The 16589-nt window shown below is 35.7% G+C and overlaps 1 protein-coding gene across 1 annotated transcript; it reads left to right on the forward strand.

Moving 5' to 3' along the window:
- The first annotated feature begins 1253 nt into the window (after positions 1–1253).
- On the forward strand, positions 1254–3631 carry LOC136248127 (probable outer membrane protein pmp6). The gene is made up of 3 exons (XM_066039942.1): positions 1254–1685; positions 2695–2988; positions 3194–3631. The coding sequence occupies exons 1-3, from the start codon at positions 1254–1256 to the stop codon at positions 3629–3631; spliced, it is 1164 nt and encodes a 387-aa protein (XP_065896014.1).
- The last annotated feature ends 12958 nt before the right edge of the window (positions 3632–16589 follow it).

Consider the following 16589-nt stretch of genomic DNA (forward strand, 5'->3'; position numbering starts at 1 on the left):
AATTGGAATTCACAATTCATCTAGTGTTGTATTTGAGAATTGTTTATTTCTTTACTCAAAAGGACAAGGTGTTGTGTTGTCAAATATTGCAGGAATTGTGTGCATCAAAAATTGTCACTTTACACACAACAATGAACACAGAGGTCACGGAGCTGTCATATATTACGTGTCTTCAACGGCTCAATCAATGATAATATTGGACAGCAACAGTTTTGAATCTAATGGACCAGCTAACAGACTGAGTATTGTTTACATTGGTATTTCAAATAACAAATATCCAAGTCACAATTATTTGCAAAAGTCCATATTTGTCAAAAACCATGGAGTACCCATTTATATATCCCATACTACTCTTAGACTACATCTTAATGGTAGTGTATTGTTCAAAAGAAATAAAGCCGATAATGGTGATGGGATCCATAGCACCAGTGCTACTGTTACATTTGATAAGAACTGTATTGTGATTTTCTCTGATAATTCAGCTGTGTATAGTGGTAGAGCTATTTACCAAATTAACTCAGAAGTATTGTTTACAGGAAACTCTACTGTCACATTTACAAACAACAGAGCTGTATATGGAGGAGCTATAACATTGTATAACTCTACTGCCTCATTCAGTGGAGAATCAAATATAATATTTGCTAACAATGTTGCTAGTTCAAGGTATGGAGGAGCTATTTACTGTTATATGAATAGTATCATATCGTTCAATGAAAACACAACAGTGAAGTTTTGTAATAATACAGCAGATGTTCGTGGAGGAACTATGCACTTTAAAGATTATTCTTCTGTTATGATTCACGGAAATTCAGTTGCATCGTTTATAAACAATACTGCCAAGTTAGGAGGAGCTATCCATCATCGTCATTATAGTAGAGTATTATTTTATGATTTCTCAACAACAAAATGTACTGAAAACACTGCTAATGGAAATGGAGGTGCTTTATTTGGGTATGATAAGCCAAGTATGTCATTCACAGGAAACTCAACAATCATATTTACAAAAAATAAAGCAATCAAAGGGGGAGCTGTACATGTCAATTGTCATTGTAGCACCTCATTACATGGAAACTCAAATGTAGAATTTTCATGAATCCTAACAGAAGAATAATCTCTAATGTACACAGTTCCTCCACGAAAATCTGCTCTATTATTACAAAACTTCACTGTTGTGTTTTCATCGAATGATATATTACTACACTTCCTGCAGTACATAGCTCCACCATCCATTGAACTAGCAACATTGTTAGCAAATGTCATTATTTGATTCTTCACTGAATGAGGTGGTAGAGCTATACCAGGCTATAGCTCCTCCATACACAGCTCTGTTGTTTGTAAATGTTGTTATTGAGCTACTTCTAAATGAGATTACAGCATTGTCATATAACCTCATAGCTCCCCCATACTGTTCTGCTCTATTGCTATTGAAGCATACTTTTGAATTCTCATCAAATTATATGCCAGGAATTTCCCTAGAAAAAACAGCTCTTCCTACTGCAACGTTGTCAGTTGTATCATTTATAAACAACACTGCCTCATATGGAGGAGCTATATATTTCATACAGCTTTCTAACATCTCATTTGGAGGTAACTCAATAACAACATTTGATGGTAACAGTGCAGAGGATGGAGGAGCTACACGTGGGGGTGCTAAATCTACTGCCTCATTCAACGGAAATTGTTTGGTAACATTTCATCAGAATATTGCTAGGTCATTGGATGGGGGGAGCTATGGTCACAATTAATAGTAATATATCATTCGATGAAAGCTCAACAGTGAAGTTTTTAATAATACAGCAGTAAAACAAGGAGGAGCTATTCATTATAGTAGTGGCTGTAACCTCTTATTTTATGATAGCTCAAAGGTAACCTTCAGTGACAATAGCGCTGTTGAAGAAGGAGGAACTGTAGGCTCCAGGGGTAATTCTAAACTATCAATCAGAGGTACATGTAGATCACTAATAAGTCTGAGATTTACTAAAAGTACTGCTACTGATAGAGGAGCTGTGTACTGTACTATAAATAGTGTCATATCATTCCATGAAAACTCAACGGTGAAATTTTATAATAATAGAGCAACATTACAAGGGGGTGCTGTGCAAAATACAGATTATTCTAATTTCATGTTTAATGGAAATTCAGTTGTATCATTTAAAAACAAAACTGCCAGATATGGAGGAGCTATTCATGCTTTTACTAATAGTAGAGTATCATTTGATGATTTCTCAACAATAACATTAATTTTAGTGAAAACACTGCTAATGGAAATGAAGGTGCTTTAGTTGGAAATTATAATTCAAATATATCATTTATGGGAAACTCAACAGTCATATACACAAAGAATAAAGCCACCACAGATGAAGGCGGAGCTATCTGTTGCTACATTGGTAGTAACATTTTATTTAGTGGAAACTCAAATATATCATTCAATGACAATACTGCAGTAAAAGGAGGAGCTGTGGACACCAGAGATAATTCTAAACTATCAATCAGAGGAAGATCACTAATAACATTTATTAAAAATACTGCTACTAATGGAGGAGCTGTGAACTGTGCTATAAATAGTATCATATCATTCCATGAAAACTCTACTGTGAAATTTTATAATAATAGAGCAGTAAACAAAGGAGGAGCTGTAGTCAATTTTCATTACTCTTATGTTAAATTTCATGGAATTCAGTTGTATCATTTAAGAACAACACTGCCATAAATGGAGGAGCTATCCATGCTGCTACTAACAGTAGAGTATCATTTGATGATTTCTCAATAACAACATTTATTGAAAACACTGCTAATGGAGATGGAGGTACTTTGGGAGGATTTAATTCAATTATATCATTTATGGGAAACTCAGTAGTTATATTTGAAAAGAATAAAGCCATTAGCGAAGGAGGAGCTGTCCGTTGTAATTATCGTTGTACAATCTTACATAATAGTAGCTCAAATGTATCATTCAGTGATAATACTGCAGTAGGAGGAGGAGGAGCTGTAAACCTCAGGTTGAATTCTACACTATCTATCAGAGGAAGTAACATTTACTAACAATACTGCTACTATTGGAGGAGCTGTGTACTGTACTATAAATAGCATTATATTATTCCATGAAAACTCAACAGTGAAACTTTATAATAATAGAGCAATAGAAAATGGAGGAGCTGTATACAATATTGATTACTCTTACATTATGTTTCAGGGAAATTTATGTGTATCATTTATAAACAACACTGCCAGATATGGTGGAGCTATCCATTCTCATACTAACAGTAGAGTATCATTTGATGATTTCTCATCAACAACATTTAGTATGAACACTGTTAATGGAAATGGAGGGGCATTGACTGTAGCTCATTATTCAAATATATCATTTATGAAATGCTCTACAACTATATTCCAAAAGAATAAAGCTAGCATAGGAGAGGGAGGAGCTGTTCATTGTAATGATCACAGCAACATCCTATTTATTGATAACTCAAATATAACATTCAGTGACAACAGTGCAGTGGGGGAATGTGGAGCTGTAGACACCAGAGATACTTCTAAACTATTAATCACAGGAAGTTCACTGCTAATATTTACTAACAATAATGCTTTTGTTGGAGGAGCTATACAGTGTACAATTCATTCCATATGATGCTTGGTGGAAATGCTTTGGTGACATTTAGTGACAACACAGCTTTAAGGTACAGTGTAGCAATATCTGTTGATAATTCTACTGTGATATTTAAAGGGAAATTAAATATGACAATAAGCAAAAACACTGCCTTATATGGTGGAGTTATACATACTAGTAAATCATCATTCATCACATTTGAAAGCTCATCTGTAGTTCCACTCACTTACAATACAGCTACAGAAAATGGCGGTGCCTTACATCTTAGTGATAACTTCTTAATAGTATTCAGTTATAGGACAAGTATTACATTTGATGGTAACATTGCTGATCGATATGGTGGAGCTATATATATACTGAACTGTCACAGGAGGTTAATAGCATTGCCATGAATTTTAATACAACAGGTATTGATTTCCACAGCACCACTGCTCATTTTAGCAACAATATCTATGTACATGTGCCATCATCATGTGATGATCTGTGTGTAAATAATAGTATAATAGTAGGTATTGCTGTAACATCTAGTAGACGAAGACAGTTTGTTGAATACATCTATACTTCTCCAAATAAACTAGTGTTATTTGAACCAGCTATATGTTTTGATAATGATGATCACACAAATTGTGAGACTTATATTGTAAGGAATATAATGCTTGGTCAGAAAATTGCAGTCAATGGTTGTGTCTGGGACTATTACAACAAACAAGCTGTTGCAACACAGTTTTCAGTAAGCAGTTCTGATAAAGCTCACCATATTGCTGACTCAGATTATGTGCTAATTTCATGTGATGTACTGCAAGGACTTAGTTTGACAGGAGACAAAGTTACAATAGCAGAAAACTTTAGTAATAGTTGAATTATCACCATGTTACCCTGTTTTTCACTATGATAACAATAACACAACAAAAAGGTGTACGTATATGCTACAGTGATAATGACATCATATCTTGTATTGATAGCACATCAACCATCAAGGAAGGTTATTGGTTCAGTGTGGTTGATGGTAGAACTACAGTGACCATTTGTCCTAATAATTATTGTAACTTTACATGTTGCAAAACTACCAATGAATTTTACCAACTTTCACCAGTAAGAGTAAATCAGTGTCTTTCACACAGATCTGGTACTGCTTGTGGTAGTTGTGAGGATGGCTACACTCTATCATTTGATTCTGTAGACTGTGTAGGTGTTGAAAAGTGTACAACAGGACAGACATCACTGGTAGTCACATTATCAATGATATACTGGATAGTCATAGTTATACTAGTGTTCATCATGACATACTATCATGCTGGGATTGGATACTTGTATGCTATTACATACTGTCACAGTGTGGTGGATATTTTACTAAGTGAACATTTATACATCTCAACTGGATCGTTTACAACTGTAAGCATCATGTCCAGTATAGCAAAGATTACTCCACAATTTCTAGGACAGCTTTGCTTTGTAAAGAATCTAAGTGGAATTGACCAACAGTTTATTCATTATGCACATCCACTAGCTGTCACCATCATTGTAGGAATAATCTGCTTGTTAGCAAGGGTATCTTACAGGATTTCAACATTTGTGAGCAGGGGCATTATCCATGTTATATGCTATCTTCTCTTATTGTCATACACTTCTGTGGCCACAACTTCATTACTGCTATTGAGATCACTGACATTTCATAATGTGGGTAAGGTTTACACTTACCTGTCACCTGACATAGAGTATTTTCATGGTCGTCATCTACCATATGTTATCATAGCAATATTGTGTACACTAGTGATTGTGATTGGTCTACCACTTCTGCTCCTTCTTGAGCCTTTCCTGAGTCGCAAAATCAACTTTATAAGAATAAAGCCATTGCTTGATCAGTTTCAAGGATGTTACAAAGACAAGTATCGTAGTTTTGCGGGCTATTACATGACATGTCGACTAGTAATTATCCTGGTAATCATTGTTAATTCATCCAATGATAACACCACCCAGTATCTGTTGATCATTGTTAATGTCATACTGGCCTTAATACAAGCAACCCTTAGGCCATACTCAAGTACAATTCTTAACATGTTTGATGGCTTGATCTTACATTTGTTAATTGTGGTTTCAATGATTCCACTTATTGAAAGTTTTGATCCAGATTTGTTGTCAAAATTTACTGTCATTTTAGTCATACTACCACTAGTAGCTTTCGTGATGATGGAAATTTACCTTTACAAAAGTACAATCAAGAAAATCACTGAACATTTTGTACCTCTTAAACCAGACACTACCAATGACAACAATGAAACACCAATGAGAGACTATGTTGATGCTGTTATTGATGATAACAGCAGGAGGAATGTTTACATATGTGAAATATAAGTAGCTAATAAGTATTGAAACCACAGGTGGTATTGGTAAATATAAAATTAACTATATCTGATCAGGCTACCAAAATAGGGCTAACTGGGACTACATACAGTGCATACATAAACTTTTGAGTTACTAGTAGTACATAATCATAGTCTTTTAAGTTATTAGTATAAAAGCATCAAATTGTACTTCGGCAAAAGGATCATGTGTTCTCTAATATTTACTGTAGCAAGGAGTCAGAAGCTGATGATAAAGCTACTCGCTATCGTGATTCCTTCAAAGAAAGGGATGAATGAGATTAAAGACTGATTGTTTACAAAGTATAACTATAGTGTTTAATCACACACATACTAATACATTCAATATATACCTATATACACAACTCATGTTTCATTATTCATGCTTAACAGTATTGTAGTGCATTAGCTGTATTATTATGTAGTTTCTGTAGTTTTTACTCATGACAAAGTCAAACTTAGGCTTTGATATCATATAACAGCATTGTGACAAACCTTTACCTGAACCTGAACCCAAAACAAATCTTTACCTGTATGTGTAAAGATTTGTTTTGGGTTCAATTTAGAAAATCCATTACTTTATTGCTGTTTGGTGCTGTACTTTAAATCAATGAGCACATAACATTATGTTGTGTTTTGTTTGCACAGAACTCATATTACATGCACATTTTGACTTTCTAGTGTATACTCATCTATGACAATAACTGAATACTAATCAAGAGTGTGACCACACTTGAAATACTCTCCCAAATTTTGCATCATTTAATAATTATACTGGCACTCCTTACATTATCATGTCTCTGATTTGAAACAAAAAGCAACAACAAAACAACAACAAAACAACAATGAATGGCTTTCAAAATCTAATACTGATTAGTAGTCTTGTTGAAATAGCATTTTGTACTGGCCAAGAAAAGGATACATTAAGCTTGCAAATATGGTGGAACCTATTAAGTTATCCAAACTTTGAGAATGATTGTTCTATTAGATTGGTTACAAAAGTGCTAAATTTAATCCAAAACAGCCCAGCTGTAAAAAAAGGATGCGGGTTCCAAAAAGCCATGGTGAAGAAAAGATGTGAAATCCAAGTTGGCAGCCAAGAAATACTGGTAAATGGCAAACATTTTAGTAATGGAAATTCAGGGAATTGTGCCATATCCTCCAAGTTTTACTAGGACTTGGAAACAAATTCACCTGAATTGCCATTATCAAATATTTTGCCATTTGAACAATCACAGCCATTTCTAGGCTGCAACTTGGATTTCACATAATATTTCTTCACCATGGCTTTTTTGGAAACCACAGCTTTTTATAGCTAGCCTGTTTTGAATTAGATATCACTTCTTTATGTATTTGTATACTCCAAAGTAGGCCATAGGCCAGCTTTTGGGCTTTTACCTGCTTTTTTCTTTACTACAGGAAGGAGAAAGGAGATCAAGAACAGTTGTGGATTTAACATCTTTTTTTTTATAATGATACAAATTTTCGTATAAATGAACAGGTAGACAGTATGTAACCCTGTAATGATTCCAACTTGTTACAATTTTGGACAGTTATTCCTCATTACAAATTACTATACAACGTATATTACTATTAATCTATTATGCAACATAGTTACAAAAGGAGCTGAAAGTTCTCAACAGGTGACTTGTTTGTAGCTGAATTCTCTACTAGGTGACTTATTTGTAGCTGAAATCTCTACTAGGTGACTAGCTTGTAGCTGAACTCTCCATAGGGTGATTTGTTTGTAGCTTAACTCTCCACAGGGTGATTTGTTTCATGTGCACCATGAGTATCTTGACAGGAAGAAAAAGAATGCAACGTTTTTTCATGCATGCATAACTCCATAGTCACTTTTTGAAAGCACATCATTTTTGGATTAGGTCAGACAAACTTGATTAATTGTTTCTCATCCCTGCCCACATCCCTTTTTACCCCACCACATCTAATTTCATTATTGCTGTTATCAATCACATGCACATGTATATTGATGCTAAGAAGGCTGGCTATCATTGTACAGCACGGAATATATCACTCGCACTTGACAGACAGTGGTAAAATCTAAGCACAAGCTCTTAAAATGCTTTAGTTAACCTTTAGTAGTAACAGACAGGGTTATTTGGAGTATTTTCTTTAATAACGAATAATGAAAAATGACCTTCCACCCACATGGAAATTGTGGATGAGAAAAAAGTAATCATGTTTACCTGGCCTTATAGCTGTCTGCCAGACCACACAGAAAATTTGATTAAATTCACGTTAGCCATTTGTGAGATATGGGCGTTCAAAATTTTAGATTTAATTTCTTCATTTTTTCTTATATATGCCGTATGAGGGCTTTGAATTATTTGCAAAAATTGCATAATTTGATTGCCTCAATCTTTGGCACAAATGAAGGGTGAATTCACGTACTAAGTTTGCTGCGAATCTGCATGAATATCCAAGGAGTTATGAGTGTATATTCATGTAAAAAAAGTCAAACGTCTGTCATGGCTACAGGGTAAACTGAGTAAAATAACTTGAGAATTGGTGTGTACATAGGCTGATCATCATAGCAGTGCCTTTTGACAGTTTGAATAGCAATAGAGTTACAGCTACAAAGTTATAAAACAAAACTAAACAAGTATAAAATCGCAAAATTGAGAAATAGAGCAGTCACCTTGGTGTAAAAAGGTGTGGTTTTGGTGAAGAAGTTGTGAAATAAAAGTTGGTGGTCAAGAAATGGTTGCAATGATGTTAATGCTATATAATAAATTTTAACACTGCACAAAGCCAATATTAAAATTTATTAGTATTAACATCATTGCAGCCATTTCTTAGCTGCCAAATTTGATTTCACAACTTTTTTTACCCAGAATCTTTAATTTTTTTCACAGCTTGGCTGTTTTTGTGTCAATCTCACTTCTTTTTGTACTTTATAAGGACCAAAAACCAGCCTATGGCTGACTTTTGGGTTTGTTTTTGTTCACATTAATTTTCTGCAGACAATGCATGATGACTATTGAAGACATTATAAATGTATTGTAGATTTACTTCAATATTTGGTAATATTATATATTGTAATAGAGTGCACATTTTTTTGTATATAAAATTTATGTTCTAGAACAATCTTTACTTCTATTGGTAGACTAATCTATGAAATTACAAATATTTAAAAAAAACATATAATATATATATATATATATATATATATATATAAGCAGATTTAAACTAGAATTTTCATTCTATAAAGCAGAAATTAAGTGAGGTGATCAAATATGGGTTGAACTCAGGTAACTCAAATTTTGTAGGTAGAAATAAGTAAAAGCCATTGCAAATAAAATAAATCTATTAAATAAGCAATGCCAATGTAATTTAAAAGAGATAATTATATGGTAAAAAAGTATACATAAAATATATATCTAATCCAAAACAGCCAAGCTGTAAAAATAGTGTGCGGCCCTCAGAAAGGCTATGGTGAAAAAAGATGTGAAATCCAAGGTGGCGGCCAAGAAATGGCTGTGATGGTAGGTTAATGGTAAAAATTTTAATAATGACAATTCAGGTAAATTTTGTGAAGCGGCACAAAAATTCACCTGAATTGTCGTTATTAAAATTTTTCCCATTAACCTACCATCACAGCCATTTCTTGGCCGCCACCTTGGATTTCACATCTTTTTTCACCATAGCCTTTCTGAGGGCCGCACACTATTTTTACAGCTTGGCTGTTTTGGATTAGATTTCATTTCTTTTTGTATTTGTATACCCCAAAGCCGGCCTATGGCCAGCTTTGGGAATTTTTTAACCTATGTTTTTTTTCTTTACTACAGGAAGAAGAAAAGATGAAGTAAATGTACAAATTATATATATGTGACCGGATTTGTGAAAAGGGGTCTTCCACACGCATCCAATTTACGAACTTTGGCAGTTCATAATGTCAGATAGGAAAATAGTATTGCCTTGAAATTTGGACAGTGATGAGTAACAACATAGGTTAATGCATGAACAAAATTTCAGATTAGTATCTTCTTTGAGCACAAAGGTATGGTCATTCAAGTTCATAGAATTGGATGTGTGTGGAAGACCCTTTTTCGTAAATCCGGTCACATATAATACATATGTGACCGGATTTGCGAAAAGGGGCCTTCCACACATCCAATTTTCCAACTTTGACAATTGATAACTTCAGATTGGAAGGAGCTATTGTCTTGAAATTTGGGCAGTGGTGTTTTCTTTGCAGCTGAACTCTCTACAAGGTAATTTCTTCTAGCTGATCTCTCTACAGGGTGATTAGTTTGTAGCTGAACTATCTACAAGGTAACTTCTTCTAGCTGATCTCTCTAAAGGGTGATTTGTTTGTAGCTGAATTCTGTACAGGTGATTTGTTTGCAGCTGAGCTCTTTACGGTTTCTTTGTAGCTGAACTCTCTACAAAGTAACTTCTTCTAACTGATCTTTCTACAGGGTGATTTGTTTGTAGCTGAACTATCTACAAGGTAATTTCTTCTAGCTGATCTCTCTACAGGGTGATTTGTTTGTAGCTGAATTCTGTACAGGTGATTTGTTTGCAGCTGAGCTCTTTACAGAATGGTTTCTTTGTAGCTGAACTCTCTACAAGGTAAACTTTCTAGCTGATGTCTCTACAAGGTGACTAGTTTGTAACTGAACTTTCTACAAGGTGACTTCTTCTAGCTGATCTTTCAATAGGGTGATTTGTTTGTAGCTTCACTCTCTACAAGGTAACTTCTTCTAGCTGATCTCTCTACAAGGAGATTTGTTTGTAGCTGAACTCTCTACTGGTGATTTGTTTGTAGCTGAATTCTGTACAGGTGATTTGTTTGCAGCTGAGCTCTTTACAGAATGGTTTCTTTGTAGCTGAACTCTCTAAAAGGTAACTTCTTCTAACTGATCTTTCTACAGGGTGATTTGTTTGTAGCTGAACTATCTACAAGGTAATATCTTCTAGCTGATATCTCTACAGGGTGATTTGTTTGGAGCTGAATTCTGTACAGGTGATTTGTTTGCAGCTGAGCTCTTTACAGAATGGTTTCTTTGTAGCTGAACTCTCTACAAGGTAATTTCTTCTAGCTGATCTCTCTACAGGGAGATTTATTTGTAGCTGAACTCTATACAAGGTAACTTTTCTAGCTGATGTCTCTACAAGGTGACTAGTTTGTAGCTGAACTCTCTACATGGTGGTTTCTTTGTAACTGAAATTTCTACAAGGTGACTTCTTCTAGCTGATCTTTCAATAGGATGATTTGTTTGTAGCTTCACTCTCTACAAGGTAACTTCTTCTAGCTGATCTCTCTACAGGGAGATTTGTTTGAAGCTGAACTTTCTAAATGATGGTTTCTTTGTAGCTGAACTCTCTACAAGGTAATGTCTTCTAGCTGATCTCTCTACAGGGAGATTTGTTTGCAGCTGAACTATCTACAAGGTAACTTCTTCTAGCTGATCTCTCTACAGGGAGATTTGTTTGTAGCTGAACTCTCTACAGGTGATTTGTTTGAAGCTGAACTTTCTAAATGATGGTTTCTTTGTAGCTGAACTCTCTACAAGGTAATTTCTTCTAGCTGATCTCTCTACAGGGAGATTTGTTTGTAGCTGAACTATCTACAAGGTAACTTCTTCTAGCTGATCTCTCTACAGGGTGATTTGTTCATAGCTGAATTCTGTACAGGTGATTTGTTTGCAGCTGAGCTCTTTACAAAATGGTTTCTTTGTAGCTGAACTCTCTACAAGGTAACTTCTTCTAACTGATCTTTCTACAGGGCAATTTGTTTGTGGCAGAATTTTATACAGGGTGATTTCTTTGCAGCTGAACTCTCTACATGGTGGTTTCTTTGTAGCTGAACTCTCTACAAGGTAACTTCTTCTAGCTGATCTCTCTACAGGGTGATTTGTTTGTAGCTGAACGATCTACAAGGTAACTTCTTCTAGCTGATCTCTCTACAAGGTGGTTTCTTTGTAGCTGAACTCTCTAAAAGGTAACTTCTTCTAACTGATCTTTCTACAGGGCAATTTGTTTGTGGCTGCATTTTCTACAGGGTGATTTCTTTGCAGCTGAACTCTCTACATGGTGGTTTCTTTGTAGCTGAACTCTCTACAAGGTACTTTCTTCGAGCTGATCTCTCTACAGGGAGATCTTATCTACAAGGTAACTTCTTCTAACTGATCTTTCTACAGGGCAATTTGCTTGTGGCAGAATTTTATACAGGGTGATTTCTTTGCAGCTGAACTCTCTACGTGGTGGTTTCTTTGTAGCTGAACTCTCACCAAAGTAATTTCTTCTAGCTGATCTCTCTACAGGGTGATTTGTTTGTAGCTGAACTCTCTACAAGGTAACTTCTTCTAGCTGATGTCTCTACAAAGTCACTAGTTTGTAGCTGAGCTCTCTACATGGTGGTTTCTTTGTAACTGAACTCTCTACAAGGTGACCTCTTCTAGCTGATCTTTCTACAGCGTGATTTGTTTGTAGCTGAACTCTCTACATGATGGTTTCTTTGTAGCTGAACTCTCTACAAGGTAACTTCTTCTAGCTAATCTCTCTATAGGGAGATTTGTTTGTAGCTGAACTCTCTACGTGATGGTTTCTTTGTAGCTGAACTCTCTGCAAGGTAACTTCTTCTATTGATCTCTCCACAGGACGATTTGTTTGTAGCTGAACTCTCTACATGGTGGTTTCTTTGTAGCTGAACTCTATACAAGGTGATTTTTTCTAGCTGAACTATCCATTTCCATAGTTGCATGAACTCCCTACAAGGTAACTTCTTCTAGCTGATCTCTCTACAGAGTGACTTGTGTGTAGCTGATCTCTATACATGTTTCTTGTTTCTAGCTGATCTCTTGAATTCTCTTCAGGGTGACTGCTCTATTAGGATGACTGCTCTATTAGGATGACTGCTCTATTAGAGTATCTCGATCTTGCACTTGCTGCACCAAGTTGGATTTCGTGTTATAACTCCGTGGCTTTAAGTCTGATTCTTCTACACCATTGATGAGCCTTTCTAAGATGATTACTCCATCTGTACAACGATTTTCAAAGCATTACCCCAAGCGGTTTATCTGGTAGGCGTGGCAAGCAGTCGCTATTTTTATTAGCTAATCTCGATTGCGTAATTGTTACACATTGTTGGTTTTTTCGTTGTATCTTCCTGTTTTTTAGCTCGATTTCTTTCAAACCACAAAAGGTTTGAAGTTCAATAGTTAACCTATTCACTCACCGATTTTCAGCTTCTTCCCATACGCGGTTTACCCTGTAGGCGTGACAACATATTGGTGTTAATTTTCGTGAATAATCGCTCATAACTCTTTGCCTGTTTATCGTATTCCAGCCAAAGTTGGTACCGAGATGCGCCTTTATATCCCCCTTCTGTGTGCCACATTTCAAGGCAATCGGATATGGCGTTCGAGTTTTATAGCAATTTTTGTAAGTGTGCGACAAGAAAAAGAAAAATAAGAAGAAAAAAACGAAGAAACTGAGCCAATTTTTGAAGTCGCATATCTCGGAAACGCGCGAAGCGATTTCGCTCAAATTTGGAATGTGGAGTGCTGCAGTTGGAGGGAATGTCCACAGCAAAAATCGTCTTGTTTCATCAAGGAAGCACAGAGCTACGGAGGTGCGAAAATTGCGTTTTCTTTCTTCCTGTCAATATACTCACGGGTGTTACGCGCCGGCTTCTTGGGCCGCACGACACATTACCGTGTGTCTTGATCTAATCATGTACACCCATGTAGATTCAACCCAATAAATGTTGCAATAACCATTACATATATAGGTAGTTGATACTATCAAAGTAGTTTCTACTTTTCTTTTTTTACTGTGTATGGAGGTCACTGGTTCTAACTCTAGTAAGTTTTTTCAACAATTTTGTGTACCATTTTTCCACAGCTTGGCTGTGTTTGTGAAGATTTGTTTATAGCTGAGCTTTCTACAGGTGTGTTGTTTGTAGCTGAATTGTCTACCATGTGACTTAATTGTAGTTGAATTCTCCACGGTAGCTGAACTCTGTACGGGGTGACTTGTTTGTAGATGAAATCTTTACAGGGTGGTTTGTACTTTGTTTCTAGCTGATCTCTCCACAGGGTGGCCTGTTTATAGTTAAACAGTGATTTGTTTGTAGCTGAACAGTCTACCAGGTGACTTGTTTTTAGCTGCACTCCCTACTTGGTAACTTGTTTGTAAATGAACTCTCAAGAGGGTGATTTGTTTACAGATAAATTCTGCACAGGTTGATTTGTATAAAGCGATAACTTTTACATCACAAAATAACGTTAAAATGCGTAACCGCTGTGGCAACTTCTGCAAGGCAAGAAGTGGGGAAAATTCAATGGTGGGGCTCCTTCAAGTCATGATCAGCTTCTGGTGATTCATTCAGCATGAAACTTACTCAGGATCGTACATCCTTTACATCAGGACATAGAACAGAAGTTGGGAAAGATGATGGTACTTACACCCAATGCCACTCACCAATTTCTAGAGGAGTGATATCTCTCCCACTTATATATAGCTCTATAAATGCTCTGTGGCTAGCACCTTATGTATAGCATGGGGTGCAGTCGAGAGATAAATACATTATACATACATATGTAGACTTGAGACCACACTAAATGCTACAGCTATATCTGTACACTATACATGTGTGGTATCTTAACTAGTAGTACTGGATCATATTATTCTCGTAATTGCTTTAGTAATATTTCAACAAGGGATCTACTCAGTAAACTATTCTAATACTGTGCTACTAATACACAAGGTGCCTCCTAAACAAGGTGCAAAGAAGTTACTTGTGGTAGTTTGAAAGGTGTTAGAGTAAAATTTATTTTATACTGGCAATCTATAAAATATGTTATGAATTGACTGTCGATATATAGCTAATAGTTGTGTGCACAAAACAGAAGTAACACCCATACAAAACATGCATAGCATAATATCAATATGGGTGTGTATTCTTACTGTCAGGTAAACATTGATGTTGGTATTTAATTGCTAATAATGTTGTTTGTCTATCAGAAAATTTTATCCTATCATGGTCTCCACCTTTGGGATTTATACATAGATGTAGCTACAACTGGTAGCTACTTTCTATATGTGTAACAGGCTGGCATATATGACTGGATTTGTGTAAAAGGGTCTTCCACACGCATCCAATTCACAAACTGTGATGACTCATAACTTCAGATTAGAAAAGGATAATTATAATTATTGACTTGAAATTTGTTCAGCGGTGACCATCAACACAACTAGTAGGTGGAGATAATTTCAAGGCTTCATATCACTAGAACACTAAAAGAATCGGATGTGCATTGAAGACTCCTTATCAGAAATCTGGTCACATAGCTATGTCCATTAAAATACCAGTAATACTATTATATATGCAATTGTGACAAACATATCACCCATAGCTTCTATATGGTGCATCATGCACATCATCATACTGTATCTGCACAAAGAGCCATGTACATAATTTTAACTACTGTGCGCATAATGGATTTAGACCCTTTGTAGTGGGTGGGCCTTGTGGAAAACTGTTATATGGACATAACTATTACTACACACACTGCACCCATAAACCATTTCGATAGTTCAAGGAAAATAGACAGTTATATACACAATAGGGTTTCAATGCTATCTAATCCAAAACAGCCAAGCTGTAAAAAAAGTGTGCGGCCCTCAAAAAGGCTATGGTGAAAAAAGATGTGAAATCCAAGGTGGTGGCCAAGAAATGGCTTGATGGTAGGTTAATGGTAAAAATTTTAATAACAACAATTCAGGTGAATTTTAGTGCCGCTTGGTCAATTGGCACAAAATTCACCTGAATTGTCGTTATTAAACTTTTTACCATTAACCTACCATCACAGCCATTTCTTGGCCGCCACCTTGGATTTCACATCTTTTTTCACCATAGCCTTTTTGAGGGCCACACACATTTTTTACAGCTTGGCTGTTTTGGATTAGATTTCACTTCTTTTTGTATTTGTATACCCCAAAGCCGGCCTATGGCCTGCTTTGGGATTTTTTAAACCTATCTTTTTTTCTTTACCACAGGAAGAAGAAAAGATGAAGCAGATGTACCTTAAATATTTCTGATTTTATCAGTAAATGTACAAATTATATATAAAATACATATATTTATTACAGAACTGTCCATGGTGGTTTCTTTGTAACTGAACACTCTTCAAGGTAACTTCTTCTAGCTGTTCTCTCTACAGGGTGATTTATTTGTAGCTGGATTCTGTACAAGTGATTTTTTTGCTGCTGAGCTCTTTACAGAATGGTTTCTTTGTAGCTGAACTCTCTACAAGGTAACTTCTTCTAACTGATCTCTCTACAGGGAGATTTGTTTGTAGCTGAACTCTCTACAGGTGATTTGTTTGCAGCTGAACTATCTAGATGATGGTTTCTTTGTAGCTGAACTCTCTACAAGATAACTTCTTCTAACTGATCTTTCTACAGGGCAATTTGTTTGTGGCAGAATTTTCTACAGGGTGATTTCTTTGCAGCTGAACTCTCTACAAGGTAATTTCTTCTAGCTGATCTCTCTACAGGGTGATTTGTTTGTAGCTGAATTCTATACAGGTGATTTATTTGCAGCTGAGCTCTTTACAGAATGGTTTCTTTGTAGCTGAACTCTCTAC

The sequence above is a fragment of the Dysidea avara genome, chromosome 2, assembly GCF_963678975.1.
Source record: "Dysidea avara chromosome 2, odDysAvar1.4, whole genome shotgun sequence".
Classification (NCBI taxonomy): domain Eukaryota; kingdom Metazoa; phylum Porifera; class Demospongiae; order Dictyoceratida; family Dysideidae; genus Dysidea; species Dysidea avara.